The 20,607-nt window shown below is 41.1% G+C and overlaps 3 protein-coding genes across 7 annotated transcripts in view; 1 reads left to right on the top strand and 2 right to left on the bottom strand.

Moving 5' to 3' along the window:
* The window catches only part of NME7 (NME/NM23 family member 7), an 84,355-nt gene extending 82,423 nt beyond the window's left edge, over positions 1-1,932 (bottom strand). Inside the window, exon 1 of the mRNA XM_015618635.2 lies at positions 1,861-1,932. Within this exon, the coding sequence (XP_015474121.1) occupies positions 1,861-1,863 (3 nt within the window). The 5' untranslated portion in view covers positions 1,864-1,932. The remainder of the gene's footprint in view (positions 1-1,860) is intronic.
* A 78-nt stretch (positions 1,933-2,010) lies between these two features.
* BLZF1 (basic leucine zipper nuclear factor 1) lies at positions 2,011-10,407 on the top strand. Of its 5 annotated transcripts, none has more exons than XM_015618612.3 (7): positions 2,011-2,068; positions 3,609-3,665; positions 5,033-5,472; positions 6,106-6,305; positions 7,862-7,990; positions 8,594-8,813; positions 9,003-10,407. In XM_015618612.3, exons 2-7 carry the CDS (start codon positions 3,647-3,649, stop codon positions 9,186-9,188), a joined length of 1,194 nt encoding a protein of 397 aa, XP_015474098.1. In that variant the 5' UTR covers positions 2,011-2,068; positions 3,609-3,646; the 3' UTR covers positions 9,189-10,407. The 5 variants fall into 5 exon arrangements, with proteins under 5 accessions (XP_015474098.1, XP_015474080.1, XP_015474109.1 ...); XM_015618594.2 differs by lacking the exon at positions 2,011-2,068 and adding an exon at positions 2,082-2,195; XM_015618623.3 differs by lacking the exon at positions 2,011-2,068 and adding an exon at positions 2,182-2,200.
* Positions 10,408-11,002: 595 nt separating this feature from the next.
* The window catches only part of CCDC181 (coiled-coil domain containing 181), a 12,683-nt gene continuing 3,078 nt past the window's right edge, over positions 11,003-20,607 (bottom strand). Inside the window, 7 exon segments of the mRNA XM_015618580.3 lie at positions 11,003-11,723; positions 11,725-11,842; positions 12,408-12,562; positions 13,199-13,345; positions 15,338-15,567; positions 15,697-16,180; positions 16,699-16,832. Of these exon segments, the coding sequence (XP_015474066.1) occupies positions 11,679-11,723; positions 11,725-11,842; positions 12,408-12,562; positions 13,199-13,345; positions 15,338-15,567; positions 15,697-16,180; positions 16,699-16,782 (1,263 nt within the window). The 5' untranslated portion in view covers positions 16,783-16,832 and the 3' untranslated portion in view covers positions 11,003-11,678.

The following is a 20,607-nucleotide window of genomic DNA, read 5'->3' as shown; positions in this document are numbered from 1 at the left end:
TGGCCTCATTCTTCATCTCAACAGTTTCTTACTGCTCCAAAAATGAAACTGAAAAAGGACCCTTCCAGAATCTGGGCTGACAACTAAGGTGTGAGAAAGATTGCAAGCATCTTAGAAGCAGAACTCAGAATGATAATCTGAAAATTCTATAGAAACAAATGCAAAGTATTACAATAAAAATTCAAATACAAGAGGAGAAATTGGCCAGACAACAAAACCATGGGAAATCTGATAGTTATGGTAGGGTCCAATGAGAGTGCAAAACAGTTCAGGAGAAAAAAAAAATGGTAAATTTGACAATATGAAGATCTAAGACACAAGAAACAAATACTTCGCTCTGTTCAGCAGCAGTGGAACACAATGGAGCTGGTAAGAAACCTGCAGGTTAAGCACCACATTTAGAGAAAACTGCAGGCAGAGTGAAAAATGGCTAAATTTTAGAACCACAGTTACCAGCAGAAAAACATGAAGAAAACAAAATTTGTTTACTGAAGAAAAATGTGAAATGAGGAAAGGGTAAAGTTAAAATCTACAAGTACTTCTACAAATAAAAGACAAAATGGAATATCTTTAACCCACAAAGAACAGAACAGTAATCATTGGTATCATTTCCAGCACAGAATATAATAGGAAAAAAACCTCAGTGACCTATAAAAATCATCACACAATGGAATTATGTCAATAGATCATGTAGTTCCTATCACTGAAGGCTTTTCAAAAGAAATTAAACAAATATGCTATGGAACATTTTGTTAGAGGTTGCTGTAAGATTCTGCACTGCTTTAATGAAGTTAAGTTGGTGTCACCTCAGAAATAAAGGGGGGTTAGAAACATGTCAATCTCAGAGACAACCAACTAAAATAAAGCAAATGCTTTACCTAAGAAAGTAGGACTTCTGCCAACATGAATAAATTCAACATGGGAATTGAAAATTAAAGTTTCACCTGCATTAAACAGGACAGTTGTAACTCCTGTATCTGAAAACAAACAGTGGCATTTCTATTTAAGTGGAAAATGCTGATCTTGAATTTATGTTCCCAAAGCAAAGTACAAAATAAGCTGCTGGAGGGGATGAGGAAAATTTGAGGTGCTGGAGACAGGTATTTAAGGGTGGATCCACTCACAGGTACATCTGCCTGGCTACATAATGTGTCTTGTATATGAGTTTGAGTACAAAGTGCAACTCAAAGCTGTTGATTTTTTAATCAGCTCTACAGCATTGGGGTTTGCACATCATCTTGGGCAAGGAGGACCCAGCTGAGTTTCTCTATAATCACAGAACAGGCTGCGATGGAAGAGAACCACAAGGACTGTCCAGTCCAACCCCAGGCCCTGCACAGGGCAGCCTCGAGTCACTCTGTGCCTGAGAGCGCTGTCCAAACACTCCTTGAGCTCTGCGAGGCTTGGTGCTGTGACCACTTCCCTGGGGAGCCTGTCCCAGGGCCCAGCCACCCTCTGGGCCAAGAACCTTTCCCCGAGAGTAAAATGCAAACCGGGTCTTCTTTCATTATTGCCCGTGCAATGACATCCTGACGTCTGTCCTGCATTACTACACAGGAGATCCAGTCAAGAACAAAGACTGTGGCACCTAAAACATATTCTCTCCTCCAAATGCACCACTGCCTTCTTGCTGGCTCTCCCGAGCTCCTGGCCCAGCCTATTCCCAACTCGGGGAGGCAGCAGCAGCTTCCCTACAGCGGGGCACCAACGAGCCCGAACGGCCCCTTAGAACACGCCCGGCTGCGCCCCACGGGCCCCTCAGCCACGGGCCGGGCGGGGCCGGGCGTGCCCCTCCCGCAGCGCTGAGGGGCTCTGCCCCGCGGAGCCGCGGCCGCCCCCCGGCCCCGTGTCCCCGCTCACCATGGCGATGCTGGAGATGAGGATGACGACGGCGGTGATGGCGATCCCGGCCCGCCCCTGCCCCGGCAACCGAAGCGCCGCCCCCGCGCCCGGGCCCGCGATTGGGCGGGAGCGGACACGAGGAGCGGGGCGGCCCGCCCGCCGCCGGACGCGGAAGCCGCGGAGGTGACAACTGCCGGGGCTGTGGCCACATCGCTGCTGAGGGCCGGTCTGTCGGGGCCGGGGGGCAGGGGACCCGGAGGAACAGGGGGGCCGGAGGAGCAGGGTGGCCGGAGCTGGGCGGTGGCTGTGGCTGTGCGAGGCCCTGGATCCTGCAGGGTTCGGCGTCCTGAGAGGTGCGGTGGGTAATGATGCAAGCAGTGAGGGAGATGGAGGAGGAGGGGACGTGTGGGGAGGCTTACACTGCTCCCGCACGTAACTGGCCGGGATTGTAGCGTGAGCTCTGAAGGAGCAGGGTCACCGGCAGGCCGTGTCTGATGGAGTGGATAAGCCCAAATGCTCCTAATCAATCTTTCGTTGAGTATTTTTACCTCCTCCTGAACACCTACGCTTTCATCCTCCTCGTTCTCATCAAGTAAATAGAGATCCCCAGTCAAAATGACGGAACAGCGGTGGTGATTAACACCTAATGCTATTAAATAAGCAAACACTCAACTCCGGTTGTAGAAGCAACAGATGGTGAGACATCTCTGTATCTATAGTTTGAAAAAGCTAAAGGAGGAAAAGGTGTTTCTTTTGTTTTCTGTTCATCACAAAAGATAAGCCTGCCTGACAAAACAAATCTTTAGTCTAGAAACCTGAAAGTTTGCTCACTGCTGCCATTTTCTTTTTAGGGTAGAGAGCTGCTGCAATGGAGGTCAAAAAGCTGTAGTTAGACCTTTTCAGTTCGTGGTACAGTGAGAAAAAGCAAGGGCCCGGGGGGGTCTCCCCTGTAAAATGGGGAGAGCTCAAGGAAAAAAAGCCAGCCAGAGAAGGTATACTGACCTCAAACTAATGTAGTTAGATCCTAGAAAAGAGCGATGAGTGACTTGTATAATTGAGAGTGGATGGCCCTTGTGGATGAAGGTAGCAATGGTTATTACTTTTTGTGGATAAGGGAGAAAATTGCCAGGATGCTGGTTTGGGCCAAACTGGTTGTCAGCTTTTGTTGTTAGGTTAAACTAACCATGTGCACCCACTTAGGGCACTGATTCCTTCTTTGACTGAGAATTGGCCTATCAAAATGGTTCTTCCAGCAAGCAGGACTACAGGAATTGTGCAGCTGTGCAGTTGCCACTGTTTTCTCCTCACCTCTTAATCTGCTTGAAGCACAGAGTGGGATTGCCTTTTCTTGTGGTTGATTATTTTAGGATATCTTGGCACAGTCGTGCAGTTGTACTGTGGGAGTGTTACAGACTTTTAAAGGGTAAGATGGGGGCTCACTGAAAAAAAGGAGGGAGACCAGAAAAAAAAAATCGAGGAATGGAAACTAGAACAAGATGGGGAGCAATGCAAAGGAGTTGAAATGCAGCTCTTGGTGAAAAAAAGACACAAGTGCCAGAAGACTCACAGTCTTCTTTTAACTCTATGGTTTTTGGTGTAGTTTTTATCATTCTGTGTTTTTCCCCTTTGTTTTGGTGTGGTTTTTTTCACTGTGCTGGTGAACTGGAGTTTAGAGCTTGTACTAGAAAACTGGATAATCCAAGATTAACTGTCGCTGTTACCTTGCTAAAGATTTTTTTTTGCCCCCCTCCTTATTTTTTCCTCAGACTTACCTAGTTAGGAAGAGCTGACTGCTAAAGAGAAAATGACATCTCTAGAAAAAGGTAGGTTGTTCATATGACATCTAAACAGACTGAATTAAGAAGTACTTTGACTGGAATTCTGAACACCAGAGTTACTGTATACCAGGCTCCTTTCATTTAAACTTACTCCTTTTATGTAGCTGTGAGGAAGTAGTTCTGTGACTTCATTATTGCAGTGAAAGCCAGAGCTGCCTGGATGGAACAGCAATTAAATGTAATTTTTCTTATCCAGCTCGATATTGAAAAATAAGTTTGTCAGTGGTACTGTGATCTGTCTGTACACTTGTCTGACAGCCTCCTCTAGTATTTAGAACCTGTTGGTACTGGTTCAGCAAACTTGAAAGTAAGCCAATATAGTAGTGTTACTCCAGCATTTGTGAAATCCCTTAGTATTTGTCTAGAGGACACAAGCTCACACTACTGCCTGCAATATGAGAAAAAAAGCAGTAGGTGTAACTATGCCCTCAGAAACTTTGTATCCCCCACCCATTGTGAGGAAACTGTACTACAATAATAATTCAGCTGGAAACTTAGTAGACTTAAATAAAATTAATTTCAGTAAATGTTGTGTATATTGGGGACTATAGAACGGAATGTAGCAATTACTGGGAATGCTGGAGTCTGTAGTTCAAAAATGGAGCAGAATTGGGTTGTTGGCTTTTCTTAAACCTTCACTTGGGCAACTAAAACATTTCAGTACTTAAAAAGCTGCTAAACTTCTTAAGGTGTCAGTAGCTGTCTGGGTAATAGCTGTTTTTCATTTGCTTCTTGCTTTTAAAATGAAACTGCTCTGATTCTGCCAGCTCCCAAAACCTGATTTTGTTTTCAGCCTATGAGTAATGTTGTCAGGATTATTTTTTTTCCCGGAAAGCTCTTTTTTGTGCCTGCATTTAATCTTGTATGGCAGCAGGAAATTTAAATTAATGCAATTCAGATCAATGTTTGTGTCTTGTACTGCTCTTTTTAATGAGCAGTGCACATTTGAGTAAGGGCTTACGGTGAGGGTGGTGAGGCACTGGAACAGGTTCCTAGGGAAGTTGTGGATGCCCCATGCCTGGAAGTGTTCAAGAACAGGTTGGACGGGGCCCTGAGCAACCTGGTCTAGTGGAAGGTGTCCGTGCCCACAGCAGGGCAGTTCCACAGTGTTGGAACAAGATGATCCTGAATAAGGTCCCTTCCAATCCAAACCATTCTGTGATTTCCTGACTTGTGCTTGGTAATCACTGCTGCAGTGTGACTGCAATTTGACACATGCTGTGTACAATTAAAATCTGTTTTTAAAAAATTAAAAAAATTAAATTAAGTTCAGAAATTAGAGGAAGACTTACAATGACACTATAACCAAGTAAAAGGTGGTAAACGTTTCCTCTACAATTTGTAAATTTCAGTTGATGATGCCTCAGCACCCATTCGAGGACCTGGAGATGGCATGGAAACAGAGCAAACAGCTGGATCAGTGGAAGTAATCACTGGAGCCAGCACTACGAGCCATCACATCCACCACAGCCCCCATAAAAAGACAGCCTCTTCCCTGAGTCCTGGAGTTCTGCAGCTGGGGAAAGTACATGCAGATAAATCAGTGGAGATTGAAGCTGTTCGAATATTAGTCCCCAAAGCAGCCATCACCCATGTTGTTCCAACTAAAAATGCTAAGGTAGCTAAATCTTTGGGACATAAAGGAGACACATTCCATCAGTCAGATGGAGCCACAGATCCCAAGAAAGAGCAGATAGAGCTGAAAAATGCAATTGAAAAGCTAAAGAATTCAGAAAAGCGGTTGTTACAGGATAAAGAAGGTCTCTCTAATCAGCTGCGTATACAGACAGAGGTAAGAAATTAAAGGTGTTTTCTCTCCCACAGCTGAACTGTTTTGGTTTGTATAAGCAGTTTGTGAATGTGACCAAAGAACTGCTATGACACTCTAGCCTTGAAACAAATAAGTTCCCTTTTGAACTTACCAGCTAAGATATAGAGTAGAAGTACATCAAAGTGTTCCAGTGCTGCTTCTCTGACAACAGATGAAAGAGTCAAAGACTTAGCTGGGAAAAACACATGAGAGAGCTGCAGGGAAATTAATCTTTCATGAGGAAAGACTTTGTTCCTTAATCACTAAGTAGAAAATGTTATGCCATTGAAGGATTGACTATAACTTTGTATTTCATACACCTGTGGATGTCTTGTCTAATCCTTTGTTATCTTACTGATTCAGGAGTTGAATACTACTGAAACTCTGTTTCCTGCAGCAGGCTTTCATACTTCCTCTTTGACTGTTAGAATTTAAATAAGAATGTGTTGGACATGCTTATGTTATAAATGTTTAGGCTTAAATGTTTATGCTTTCCCAGATACATCCCGTTCTGGAAAGACAATTTACTGTTAGCAATTTGCAATAAGTTGCATTGCATTCTTAGGAGTGTTTACTCTCTATTGATAATTGCAAGAGAGTCTGGTCTAATTCTAGGTCAATCGGGAGTTGAAGAAATTACTTGTTGCTTCTGTTGGGGACGATCTGCAGTATCACTTTGAACGGATGGCTCGTGAGAAGAATCAGCTCATCCTAGAAAACGAAGTCCTGGGCCGGAATATGGCTCAGTTGTCTGAACAATTGGAGCGCATGTCTATACAATGTGATGTGTGGAGAAGCAAATTCCTAGCAAGCAGGTATTCCTTCTCATGGAGCTGTCCTAACAGCATTCTCCTTCGGTCTTTCATCACATACAGACACTGCAGTGTGCTTTCATATGCAGAGGACAGCCACAATAGCCATACTGACACCTACTATGAAATCTGAGAATACAGAAAAGGTATAAAGAAAGTAAGCTCCTTGTAAATCTGAATAGTCCTGCTTTTCAGTGAGTCCTAAACCTCCTAAAATCACAACTACAGTTCTTGTCAAGAAAACAAGAGAAGCTCTTAATTTTGATAAAACCACATTCAGTTTAGGGTTTAAAAATGTCTTCTAGGGCAGCTGACTTTTCTTAAAGGTAATTAGTTGATTTTCATCCCCAACCCCCCAGTATGATACAGTCATCAATTTGAGAAGAAGCTGGTGTTTAAGAGCTCTGCTTATAGTGACTCAGGGATCTACTATAGAAGAAAGAGTAGGGGGACTTCTTTATCAAACACTGTCTGTGTTACTACTACTACTACCCTACTGTTACTTCTGTAAACATAAAAGCAGGTCTGACAGACAAAATCTCATTTGACAACGATTTTAAATTTGCTAAGTTTAAGACTTATTAAGTTTGTCTCACCAGATCTGTAAATAGTTTTCTAGGATTTTTAATTTTCTAGTGTACTTGGATATAACTGACTGAATTTTGATGCTTAATGCATATCACAAAAGATCTTACTGCTTGAAGGAAATGGCAATGGAATTTAGTCTCCTCCCTTTAATTTGCTGGTCTTAAGAAGTTTCAGCATATGAGGTGAATGGTATCTTGTGTGACATATGAGGTGTAATGGTATTTGTGAGTCCTAGCTGAGCAAGAGTCACTATGCAAACTTGGGATTTTTTTTTAACATTATAAGGAGTTCTAAGGTCAGGGCTGTGAGTCTCAGCAGTGTACTTAAAGTAACACTCTTCAATATTTTAACATTCTGGTTCATTTTTATCTCATATTTCTAATTGGTGGTTGCTTAAATGTCATTCTGGTTTTTGCATTTGGAATATCACAGGCATTTGAAATGCCTGCTGGAAGGGTCAGTGCCAAGCCTCATGGCATAGAAGAATGTGACAACATCTGTCTCCTTTGTAGCTATTAAACACTCATATCTGGCATCTGGTGATTGTCCCTGAGAAGGAGAAAGAGGTAAATGCTTGCAGTCTATAGCCATAGATTCCATTTTTAGAGATGAGTGAACAAATATGATTACAGCATACTTGTGAAAATTGTTAGAAAAATGTATTTAGCTTTCTCTTTCATAGGATCCTTGTCAACCATGTACACTTTCCCAAGGTATTTTGAAATGTCTGTTACTAGCTTTGTATTAAGTGCCTTAAATTGTTTAAACTCAGTCAAAAGATAATCTTTCACTGGTGTTGGCTGTAGTTGAACCGAAATTATTCTTAATTAGGTTGATATAGGCTCTGCATGAGGGAGGGGAAAGAGAAGAGCAGCTTAATACTTAGGTTGACCAGAAAAATGATGATCTGTAGTAGAAAAAAGTGACTTTCAAACTGCACTTGCACTGCTGACTGGGGATTTCCTTTGCAGAGTGATGGCTGACGAGCTGACCAATACCAGGGCAATTCTTCAGCGCCAAACCAGGGATGCACAGAGTGCAATCCAGGACTTGCTGAACGAACGTGAACAGTTCCGTCAAGAGATGATTGATACACACAAGTATGATTTTTTTTTAATGCAGACTATCTCTGTGCAAACTTAATTTTTCTCAATTTATTTTAGGCTAGAGGAGAATCAAATAACTTTCCCCTCCTCCAGTGATATTCAACAAAAATCAATTATGCTGATGTATAATATAGTAACCTTTCAGTCTTAGAGCTGAAACAGCAAAAACAATAGAATACTTTCTTCATTCCCCTAGAGGTCTGAGGTCTTAAGAGTAATAAACTGTGGAACTGATATCCTTCACATCCTCAAGCTTTCTCTCTTTAATCACTTACTGTCTTGAGTTCAAGTCTTCTCTGTTTCCTTCCAAAATATCAGAGATATTCTTCTTCCTACATGGACTTTACAGTGCTTTTTCTGCCAGATGTCCAAGAAGTGTTCCCAATATTAATGTCCTGTGTTGGTGAGGCCTTTCCCTGGAGAATAGCCCATTTGTCTCCTTGCTCTTAAGCACTTTTTTTGTCCATTTCTTTGGTTTAAGATTTAGCTTATGCACTAAGCCTTGGGAAGAGATGATTCCTTTGAAGTGTGTTGGGTGCTGATTATACAGTATAGAGTACAAACGCCACTAACAGGGCTTCTTTCCTTTCTGCTCAGGCTGCTGGAGGAGCTCATGGTCTCTCTTCAGTGGGGGAGACAACAGACATACTATCCTAGTGCCCAGCCTTACACTACAACAGAGCTAGCAGCTGTGAACTGTAAGCTAGCCAAAGCTGTAAGCTCACATCTTCTAGGAAATGTTGGCACTAACAGTCCAAAAAAGACTTCAACAACTGTGGAGTTTTGCAATACCCCTGCTGAGAAAATGGCTGAAATGGTAAGAACTCTTGATACATGTTAATCTTTATATTAAGGTTTTCAGTAAACAGATATTTCATTTTCAACGTACAAAAAATATGAAAAATGGCTTTTAAAAAATATGAAAAATGGCTCCTATCTTTTAGAGAAGGAAAAAGCCAATTAAATTGAATAAAAACATTTTCAGTGTCAATTTTTCCCTCCTTAGATGCTACGTGTACTGGATCCAGCTGCACATCCAGAAACATCAACAGAAGTTTCTTTTTCTGAGACTTCTCCATCTTCTTTCCTTTCCACAAAGAAAAGTATTGGAAGGTTTCACCCATATACAAGATATGAAGATGTCACCTTCAATTGTTGCAATCACTGTCAAGGAGAGCTGATAGCCCTTTAAAGGCCCAGCCAAGGCAGCTGCACATGCACTCTTTCTAAAGAACACTAGTTGATGCTCAGCAGGCTTTCCTTTGTCCTTTTTCTGTAATGGGTGGGTCTAGCATTGGAAATTACACAGTTTCAGCTTCTCTACCTCTTGAAGTTAGGGATTGACAGGATTTCCATAGTCTCTGGGATACTTCTACTATTTCTCAATGGGGAAAGTTACTTATTTTCTTACACATAGTCAAGACAAGAAACATTATGCTGGTCCAATTTATAGAGCATAGAAATGCTCTTGACTGTTTAACATTTATAGTTTTGTCAACAAATCTTAATGAAATTCCCTTTAGAGGGAGTCAGAAGTGTAACCATACCAAAGCAAATTAAGTGCTGATCAGTTATGTCTAAATTTAAAAATAAAGTAATGATAAATGGTCAGTTAAATTTATTTTTTTTTCATTTTAGCCAAGGTGATGAGCTGTCCCCAAGTCTATGTTCTGCCTTTTAAATTTAGTTCTAAAAAGGAGTATATGCAATCATTCTTCATAGCTGTAAGTTCTGAAAGCAAGAGTATATGCAGTGTCAGCCCACCTGTCAAGAAGGCGATGAAGCTTGAATGAACTTCAGCTATAATACATAAGTAGTAACTGCTTTCAACTAGATTCTAGAAAACTCTGGGGTGAGATTATTCTTGCATTTCTATAGAGCTGAAATGGCTTTTCCATTGTTTCAGCTTCTAGAATGAAGCTGCTGCCTAGCTGATCCTCAGCAAAGGCAGACTGACATGCTTTCTTTAGTACATAGCATTGAACCTGCTCTGGCATTAGGGCTCAGTCCTTGCCCAAGGTCTTCCTAGGTATTATGGGAAGATGAAGATAAGCACTAAGTTTGCACAGGTACTGTTAAAAAAAAAAAAGTATTTTTTTACTGGTATGGTTTTATAATCTTGATACAGATTTGGAGTTCTTGACATAGGTTTGATGAGAACTTTTAGGAGACAATCTGCTAAATCCAAAGAACCCTATTTAAGTTTCTTTGCTTGACCCCCAAAATATACCATATGAAGCTGCCGACTTTAGGGAAAAGGTTTTTGAAATGGTTGCTTTTACCCAGTTTTCCTTTGAATCTCATACCCATGATCAGAATATGTAAGCTGTAAGTTCTTGCTGTTGTTGGTTCAGCTTTGGTTTACATGAAGAAAGCTACAATAAACTTCCTTTGCTTGCTTTCAAGTTACAGTTTTGGATTTAATGAAGTCACATTCTCTGTAGCATTAACAGAACTACATGACATTGAACTGTAAAATCCTTCACTCTGCTGGTGTGAGGCAATGAACAGAGAAGCACTTCTTCAGTAGTTTTCTACAGTTAGGGAGATGGTGTGTGTGAACCTTTGCAAACATTCCCCCTGGATTTGCTTGCCTTTGGTGTCAGGGGGAGGTTTTGGAGGGAGGAAGGCAACCTGTTACTTATGTGTCCCAGTAGCATGTGAAATTTTCATTTTGTGTCCATGCTCACTCTCTATGCTGGCAAAAGCTGCAACAGACCAGCCTCCAATCACCACCAGTGCTCTCAATATGCCTGTAACTAGCTCCAAAAATAACCAAGAAAAATACTACCAGCAAACGTGCTTTGCATCTCTACACTTCTGTCTGTTGCAGTACTCCCAGAAAACAGTGACTGTGGAAAAATTGAAGAGCAATTCCAGGATCATGAAATCTGTTGGGACATACAGTTGGACAGAATGCTTCTATTCTTTCACTAACATTATGATTTCATGAGTGACTTTGGCATGTTCTCTATCAAGTGTTCACAATTTAGGTGGGTAAGGTGATGTAGTTTGGTAGATTTATTATAATAAGCATTGACATTTATATAAGGAACCTGGCTTCCTTAGTAGCAGAAAAGGTCATCATTTGCACAAGCTTTTAATTCCATGAAATAGAAAACTACTCAATATGACTCACAGAAATAAGTTTCAAAACTTGTTGCACAATCACCTATACATTAGTCTTCAATGACCCTTTCCAGGAACCTAAAAGAACACAGTCTTCTGGTCTAGAGCTGGTCAACAGATCAATAGGTATAATAAACATCATTTTCCAACAACATAGCACCTTGCACAGTCTTAATCACTAGCAGCATCAAACAGCAATATTAATCCACAAAAAATTCAACATTTTACAGAGTAGCCTGCATCCAGGAATCCATGATGGAGCTGAGTATAAAGTGCCTTTAAGAAGGGAATGTGTATTTGCCACCCTCATACGTACATCTTGCACTCATTTAGGTTTGGTTAAATCGAGAAGATCCCTGAGTTATAGATTAAAGCAGGCTTTTCAACTAAATTACAAATAAATAGATAGTAAAATCATTGTCACTGAAGGTAATTGTTAAACTTGATTGTAAGCTTCAAAAACACCACAAAAAGTCAGTAGCTGGAAAGGACAAAAACAAGCCATAAAAATTCAGAAGATTGTCACCAAGAACTCTGTGTCTACATCAAATTTTTAACTGTAATGATCTGTGAAGCAAAATAATTTTGCCTCTGAATTAAATATAGTGCATACTCCGCATCTGTCTTGCTCTTCTGGCTTCTAATTTAAACAGCCTGCCTCTCTCTTTAGCAGCAAGTTCTGCTTCTTGTTTCTCTTCTTTCTTCCTCCTCAGCCAGCTGTGGAGACAAAGAGGATCAGAAGTACTGGCAGTTGTCATTTCAAGTTTGACATCATTCAAAGGAGTTTTGGCCCCCACTTACTGGAGCCCACATGTCTTATAGGGTGAAGTTGGGTGTCATGGCTGAGACAGTCTAAAAGCCTGCCACACCCAAACACAGGAAGCACTACTTTCCCACCCCAATTCCCCTGCTTCTGCACCCACCTTTACCTCCCCTATTTTGTTAGACTGGTTTAACTTTATGCTTACTTCATGGAGTGAATAAACCCAAGCTTGCTCCAGAACACAAAACAAATGTTTGAGGAGAAGATCCCTTTTTTAGCAAAAGCAATTCACTCCTTTTAGCTCAGGTTCTGACAAATAATTTCACAGCAGTGAACAAACAACATCAAGGCATTGATGGATTTTTGCTGAGGTGTAAGTTTAAAAGGGCATATTCAAAAAAAAAAAACCCTCCAAAACAATGACTTCAGCAGCAAAGATGTACCATTAGACAGCTACAGTTTTGAGATGATACACTACAAAAGTTGCAAATGTGGTCCCTTAGGAATGACCCTACTCACTCTCTAAATGCTCTGTTGCATTCCTCTGCCCTTGGTACAAAGGCCACTTCCTCAGTTTGGCGTCTCAAAAATTCTATCCGTTTTTCTTTCATATATTGTTGGTGCTTTTTTTTAAGCCATAACCTGTAGGCTTCTTCTGGATCCCTGTTCACGTCCTAGTTAATAAAAGACATGTATATACAAGCATTATCAGTAAATGACCTTTATAATAATCACATTATATTATTTTTTTTTGTATTCTGCTGGCATCTCCCATCCATGAAACATACTTTATAAACACACTAGAGCATATGCTAATCTGGCATAGAATATATACATGAGCAAGCATTCAAAGCACCATGTTTTAAAAAGTACTTATTTAGCTTTTGAAGCCCATCACTTTAAGGCAGAACTTTAGAACAGCATCTGAATCCCCAGGTTTTTATCAGGTCATGTGCATTAACTGCTTGCTAACAAGTTTTGATGGTAAAGAACACACTCCAAAGAGTTTTCTGGCTGCTTGTTCACTGCAGGGGTCAATCAAGTCCTTCTTCTGGTATATGGGAGCATCACTGTATCCCCTGTGATTTTATAGTTAAGTTCATGTATGCTGCTTCTAAATTGCAAGCCACTCTGCCAAGGAGATCAATCCTAAACCTGCAAGTCTAGCTCTTCACTGAAAACAATGTAACAAGAACATTCCCCATTGTTGTAAATTTTCATACACTTAGCTAAGAACCCAGGTTTAGAATTTGGTTTTCCTATTTAACAAGAGCACTATAGATCCCAGTTCCACAGTAGGGTGACCTTACTTTCATCCTCAGCTCTTCCAGCTGCTTTGCACGACGAATTCGCTTTTCTTCTTTTAACTGTACTTTCTTCTTCTGTAACCAAGCTTTATAAACTATTTCATTCTCTCTTCTCCTCATTTCTTCTAGTTCCCTTTTCCTGTCTTCTTCCTTAAGTGGAAGGAAAACCAAATAAACTTAGTTTTTAAGAGAATTATTTTAATTTGCAAAGACTGTTGCAGGCAAGAAATAGGCCATTTGAATTTCATGAGAGACACACTAAAATACAGATGAAACAGGAATACTCAAAGACTCCAACATGCATCACAGCTGACACTGCATTTAGGAAAAGAAATTGCTTGGAGCACTTCCGTGGTTTGTGATATATTCAGACACTTTCAGTCTAATCCTTCTTGTGATCACCACCATTTCCATGACACCTCTTGACTCACAGACATTTAAATAGGATCAGGTGAAAATTCTTAAATTTTGCCCAATATCCCTGGTTAGCGTAGAATCACTTTATATGGATATATTTTAAAAATAAATGCAGCTCTCAGGCTTGATGGACCCCTAAAGCCTAAAGGATATTTAACATCTTTAGCAACATTTAACAATATGGATTGCACTACCTCATAATTAAGGACCTTTCTTTTGACTTGAAGTTACAATGCATTTACTTAAGGAGTATTAATAGCTTCAGGTTTTTTTCAAGTGTATGAAATAAACTGATATTTACAAAAACAAGAAAGGTATCTCTTACTTATTAATTACATTGTAGCTAATTAGAAGTATTTACAAAGAGTAGTAAAAGTTTCAATTAATGCTTAAGAAAGCTGATATTTCTTACCAGGATTTACTCTCTCTTTTACAAAAACTACAATCCCTACTTATTTCAATACTTAGAGAAATCTAATCTGCTTGCAAATAGGTGATGTTCCTCCCACCTACACACAACTTTCAGATATCCTCCATTACCATTTCTAATTTACTGGAATGAAAGAAACTCCACCAAAATGAAGCAGATGGATTCTAGTAATGTCAAGAAATGTTTCATGCCTGTGAAATCCATCACAGAATGGAAGAATTCCATTCCAGAATGAAGAAATAAGGTAACACATCCTTACCTTTCTATAACTAAGCAACAAAGGAAGAAATTCAGCACACACTGTTAGGAAAATAACCTTCCTTCCCCTCACTACCCTACCACACTTTAAATACATATATCATGGTTTCAAGAGACGTAGTCTTGTGTGCAAAAAGAAAACACTTCAGTTGCTCATCAGATTTCATTCCCCTCATTACTAAGCTGAGCCTCAGCAACCTTTTCAAATAAAGCAGGCTAGAGCTCTTTCCACAAATAGAAAGTAACCTTGGGAGCTACTTAGCCAGCTTAATTAGTACATCATGGCACAGAAAAATGGCAGATGCTTCATGCTGCTTTTATACAGCAACACACATAGCAAGCTACCTTTTTGTAACTGTAACATCATAATGCAAAAAGAAGAAAAATATCAACATTTTTTAACTCTCTGGTAAAGATTTCTGAAGTCCCCATTACAGCTGTTGGAGGCTCTCTATTAAATGTAAGGGTTTTTTTTTTTTCTGTGTGAGGAGCTGAGAAAGAATTAAAAGGGTTCCTACAGTCACTCTGCTGTGTAAACATTATACTATGACTGAACACTCTTCCATATAATTGCCAAATCCATACTTCTTTAGTACCCAAATGTGCCCCAGCCTTACTATGGTTAATGTAAACTTCCTGCACTGCAATATAATATGTGCAGATGTGACACCACATGCTACATTCCATAAACTATGGGACTGTAACAGAACCTAGGTAGAGAGAGAGAGTCAAGAAGCAAAAGCAGTACGAAAAGTGTAACAGAAGGCCTATTTATGAAGGATATATTAAATAAATACTTCATTTCTCCTCTGAGCAAGGCATGATCCTATACCACTCTGGGAAAGGAACTTTGAGAGATTCTATACAAACCCCAGAGAATGATTGTTATTATTGTTGTTGATGTTATTATTACTACTACAACTATTATTGCTGCCTCTTTTATCAAGGAAGAATGGAGTAAATACCCTGAGCACATGGTCTTTGTGAAGCAGAGGAATAGGATGGTCACTGTGATTTACTTTTCTCTATACATTTACCTCTCTCCTCAGTATTTCATTCCTTATTTCTATCTGCTTCCTTAGTTCTTTTTGTTTGGGAGTAAGAGTGTAAGTGGAGGTTTTTGTGGCTGTGCTTGCAGACTCAGTCTTCTGTTTTCCCAGGTCTTTTGCACCATTTGAAGCAGAATCTGGAGGTTGCTTAGAGTCAGAAGGAGGTGAAGGGTCAGTGGGGAGCGAAGATTTTGGAGCTGTATGTTGAGTTTCAATATCTGAAAAAGAAACACTTATTGGGGGCAAAATGCCCTGGCTTTCAATATCACATAGACTTAAGAGTTCAAACTTTCCATCTTTTTCCACTAGGACTTTACCACCTGTCACTTCCTCATCTGACCCAGTACCTTCTGAAAGTGTGTGTTTCTGTCCTGTGTCATCAGAAATATGCAGCTGAGACAGCCCAATTGAAACATCATCTCCTCTTGCAAGGTCAGCATCTTTTGGAGGAGGAGCTTTAATATCCATCTCATCTTTAAATTTTAATTTCCTTTCCCTGTTTTGATCCACAGGAGTCTGATTTTCCAGGTTTTTGTTGGCTTCTTCAATCTTTTCCAAGACATAACGCTTCATATCTTCATCCTCTTCCAGTTCCTGCTCATTTTCCAGCTTACATTCCTGGATAAAGCTTTCTCTCTCATCAGATTCATGGCCCTTTTGTTCAATACTTGCCTCAGGAAAATATTTTTCATTAGCATATATCATTTTCACATTTACATCTGCCTCTGAAAGCTGATCTAGACTTTCTTCCACTTCCTCATTGTCTTCCTGAGAGCTGTATGCAGCTTTATGAATTTGTGCTTCAACATCCTCTTCCTTTTTTCCAGGATTCTAAAAAAGTTAAAATAAGCTAGTCTCTTCTTTCAACAAAAGAACAGTTATCAAAGAAAGAGAAAAAAAACAGTGAGAGAGAAGAGCAGTAAACTACCTGCACTCTAAACCAGGCTGTCAATTAGTGCATATCATAACTAACTGCTTTTTTGGCACTAACAAGTCTCTTCATTTTCTTCATGTTCACATTCACACACAGTTTAACTAACCAGTGAAATGATTAGTGACAGCAAAAAACCACAATGAGTGTTGCACAAACACTTAAAGGAACTCAGAAGTACTTTTGAAAAAACCATATCATTTTTAATGAATGCTGACATTTCTGCTTTACAGATATTATAACCAAACTAACCAGTTTGCTGAAATGTTTTTCACTGTAATTCCAAATAATCTTCCTTGTCAAAATTCAGTGAATTCACCTACACATTTGAAGCAATACTGAATTTGTGCCTAAGATTCCAAATATTACTCAATTTTGTCTTCTAAATAACACAACTAGCATTTAATGTAACAAATACCTTTTTTTCTTCTTCATCAGTTAGGCATTCCAGGTCTTTTTCAAAATCATCCTCATATTCTGCATTTTCTGTTACATCACCCATATCTGCTTGATCTTCCTTTTCAGTTATTTCAGTGATGTGTTAGAACAATACTACAAAAAGGAGAGGGAATAAGATGTTTTCAAACTCTAGTGACATACAAATAATGATATCTCTCATGACATATCAACTTGTGAGCAGTATTAATACAAGCATGTTAGTGCCACAGCACCTCAGGACTAAGGATCACCAATGGCTCATAAACATGAATGGTTTGGGTCTTTCCAGCCCTGGCTACTGGGAGAAGGTTTGAGTTAAAGCAAATCAAGGTGATTTAATGTCTCTGACAGAGCTTAAACTAGAACTCATGATCTTTTAGCAGTTCGCCTTGTGCTTAGACAAAGAGACCACTATTTTATGTTAGCTTGAAGTGCGACAAACTTCTTGCTTGTCTTACCTTGTTTGTATCTTATCTTGTTTAATCTTTAAACACTCATTAACCTGTTAATCAGGCTGGATATAGTCATGCTCATGATAAAACTGAAGATGACCCACTATAAGGACTGAATCTTTTCAAAAAATGTTTGCACTGCATAGCACACAGGTGCCACCAGCTCCTGAAGGTTTGCTTAAATGCCAGTGCTTGGTGCTCCAGGCTGACTGTCTGCTGTCTGCTCAGCTCACTCAGTACAAGGCATCAAACTTGCAAAAGTTTAAAGATGTGGACACACTCACGAGCCTAGAGAGCTGATTCTGCTGTTTATAGCTTTAGCCCCTCTTCAGTCCTTCAGTAATTTATTTCTTTTTACAAAAGCAGCACAGAAGAAGAAAACATCAAGTATTCAAAAGTTCCTGTTCTTTTTGTACCGCCTGCTGTAGGCTGGAAGGTGCCACTTCCATGTGTCTGTTGGAGGGTTAATCTGTGTCATTTTCAATAGACTAAAGATCATGATTGTTGTGGCAGGACAAGGAGTAATGGGTACAAATTGAAAGAGGGGAAATTTAGGTATATTAGGATGAAATTCTTTGCTATTTTGGTGGTAAGGCACTGGAACAGGTTTCCCAGGGAGACTACAGATGCCCCATTTCTGAAAGTCCTCAAGACCAGGTTGGATGGTGATTTGAGCAACCTGTTCTAGTGGAAGGTGTCTCTGCCCGTGGCAGGGAGGTCACAATTTGATGCTCTTTAAGGTCCATCCCAACCCCTTAACATTTTATGATACAGCAAGACAACATGGGATGTAAGAGAGAGCTCTGACTCTGGATGGCCCTAGAACAGCAAGACAGCTCTTGCTGTGTGACCATCCTGCCCTTCCAGACAAGAATCACAGCATCAAGAAGGGTTGTCCTTCAAATCTGTCTACACATTTTGTAAAAATCCTTTAATGCAGCAGATGTTGCTTAAATTCTCCCAAGCTTTTGTTTTGAGTTCTGATGAACATCTCTGAGTTCTCAGTTATTTGTTCTCAGGAACACCAGCTCTGCTTCTTAGAACTCAGTATTTCATGCTGGAAAAGAGTGATGTTTTTTTAAGCCTCAAAACTTAGGCAAGATTTGTCTTAGAGTGGTAATAAAGCTGGGCATTTTTTGCTGCAAAACTGTTTGTACGGAAACTTTTAAAAGCTCTTCATTTTCTTTGAAAAGAAAATTTTCATTTTCAAGAAAGTCTGTCAGTTTTTTCACTTCTTCTTAGCTACCACTTGCCACCAGAATCACTCTCACACTAGATTTCTCAGAATTTGAATTTTTAGAGCTTGTTTAGACTATTGCCTTGACTTTCCACACCATACCTATTTCCCTCATGTTTTTCCTGCACCACCTCATATGGCATGTAATGATTTTTGCTGGGAAATGTCCCTTCCTTCACAAATATCCTTGGTTTGGGTGATGATGTACCCAGCATCTTAATGGAGATTACTTTTCTCTAGTGCATATTCAGCACAAAAGAATAATTTCATTATGTGATTTCATTATTATGGTAAGGAGATACAAAAGCTGCACAGGGGAATTGTGCCTTTAGAAAAAACATGCTCACATCTGTGGCACCCAGTACAAACGCATCTAACACGTTCCTTAATTAATTTAGGTTAAGTGTAATAATGGAGACCAGCATAAAAAACAACTTCTTCTGTTGTAAGATGAAGTAGCCATGGCTAAAGAGAGAATTTACAATTAAATTACTTGTTTCATAGAATCATAGAATGTTAAGGGGTTGGAAAGGACCTTAACATCATCTAGTCCCAACTCCCCCTGCCACGGGCAGGAACACCTCCTGCCAGCCCAGGTAGCTCAAAGCCCCATCCAGCCTGACCTTGAACACTTTCAAAGATTGGGGCATCCATCATCTCCCCGGGCAATCTGTTCCAGTGCCTCATCACCTTCACAGTAAAGAATTTCTTCCTTATATCTAACCTAAGCTCCCCCTCTTCCAGTGCGTACGCATTTCCCCTTGTCCTGTCACTGCAGTTCCTGACAGGGAATCCCTCTCTGGCTTCCCTATGGGCCCCTTCAGATCCTGGAAGGTTGTAATGAGGTTTCCACGCACCCTCCTCTTCTCCAGGCTGAACAGCCCCAACCTTCTCAGCCTGTCTCCACAGGGGAGGTGCTTTACCGACCTCGTGCTCCCCTCTGCACTTGCTCCAACAGTTCCATGTCCTTCTTATATCGGGGGCACCAGAAAATCCTGAATCAGCTCTTATTCTATTTTGGATATTATGAAGTAAAGTCATTCGGCATTAAGAGGGACAGAAAGTATTCAGAAAATCTCACACCTTCATTTTCACCTGCTCCTGTTCTACTTGGGGTGTGTCTGTGGGGGGTGCGCGCTGTCACCATTTGTTCTGCACGGATTAGTAACGCGGTTACACCCGGGCACAGTGACAACAAAAGGCGGCTTTCTGTCGCTTCGTCCTTCTAAACACGCACGCATACACAGACCCACGAACCCGAACCCCACGCGGGGCGGTGGGGAACATCCTCACCAGAATTCCCTGCTCCCCTGGGACACGCCGGGCCCCGCCGCTCCCTGCCGGGGACGAGGAGGTGCCGCCGCCGGGCGTCGCGGTTGCCGTGACAGCCGTGGGGCCGCCCCGTCAGCCAGCGCCGGGCAGTGACACGGTGGCTCCCGAGGGACAAACTCCGCCTCCCGAGGGACAAACACCGCCTCCCGAGGGACGAACACCGCTTCCCCAGGGACAAACGCCGCCTCTCGCAGGGCCCTGGCTCCCGTGGGCCGCACCGCCCCGTTGCCATGGAGACGGGCCTCCGCGCCAGGGCCCCCTCCCTGCCCCTTTTCCGTGTGGCACAATTCCATCTAACGCCTGGAAACTGTCGGGAAGCAGAGCGCTGGGGGCAGCGGGGACACACACACCCCACCAGGAGAGCGGCAACCCGCTCTCCCTGTCCAGCCGAAAGCCCTTCTTTGATGCTCTTAAATTATGTACTCAATCCTCAGCTGACAGCCCCGCTTCGCGTGTTGTATTATTCATCGTGATCCGGCTGGTAATGAGCGATTGGATCAGCCCAAGAGCCAGCAGTGTCAGGATTTGGGCTTTTGTTAATCACAAAATCATAGAATTGTTCGGGCTGGAACAGGATCTTGAAACTCTTAACCCCCTTGCCATGGGCAGGGACACCTTCCAGTAGACCAGGCTGCTCAGAGCCCCATCCAGCCTGGCCTTGAACACCTCCAGGGATGGAGCATCCACAATTTCTCTGGGCAACCTGTTCCTGTGTCTCACCACTAAAGAAGACATCACTGAATCTCCAGAGACACACCTCTCTGTGTTAACCACACACTGCTCCTTGAATATGGAAATGAGAAAAACAAACAAACAAACAAACCAGGAAAATGCCCTGAATTAACTCCCATCTGGAAAAAAAAAAAAA

The sequence above is a fragment of the Parus major genome, chromosome 1 (assembly GCF_001522545.3).
Source record: "Parus major isolate Abel chromosome 1, Parus_major1.1, whole genome shotgun sequence".
In the NCBI taxonomy this organism is placed as follows: domain Eukaryota; kingdom Metazoa; phylum Chordata; class Aves; order Passeriformes; family Paridae; genus Parus; species Parus major.
This window is presented reverse-complemented; position numbering and strand designations above follow the sequence as displayed.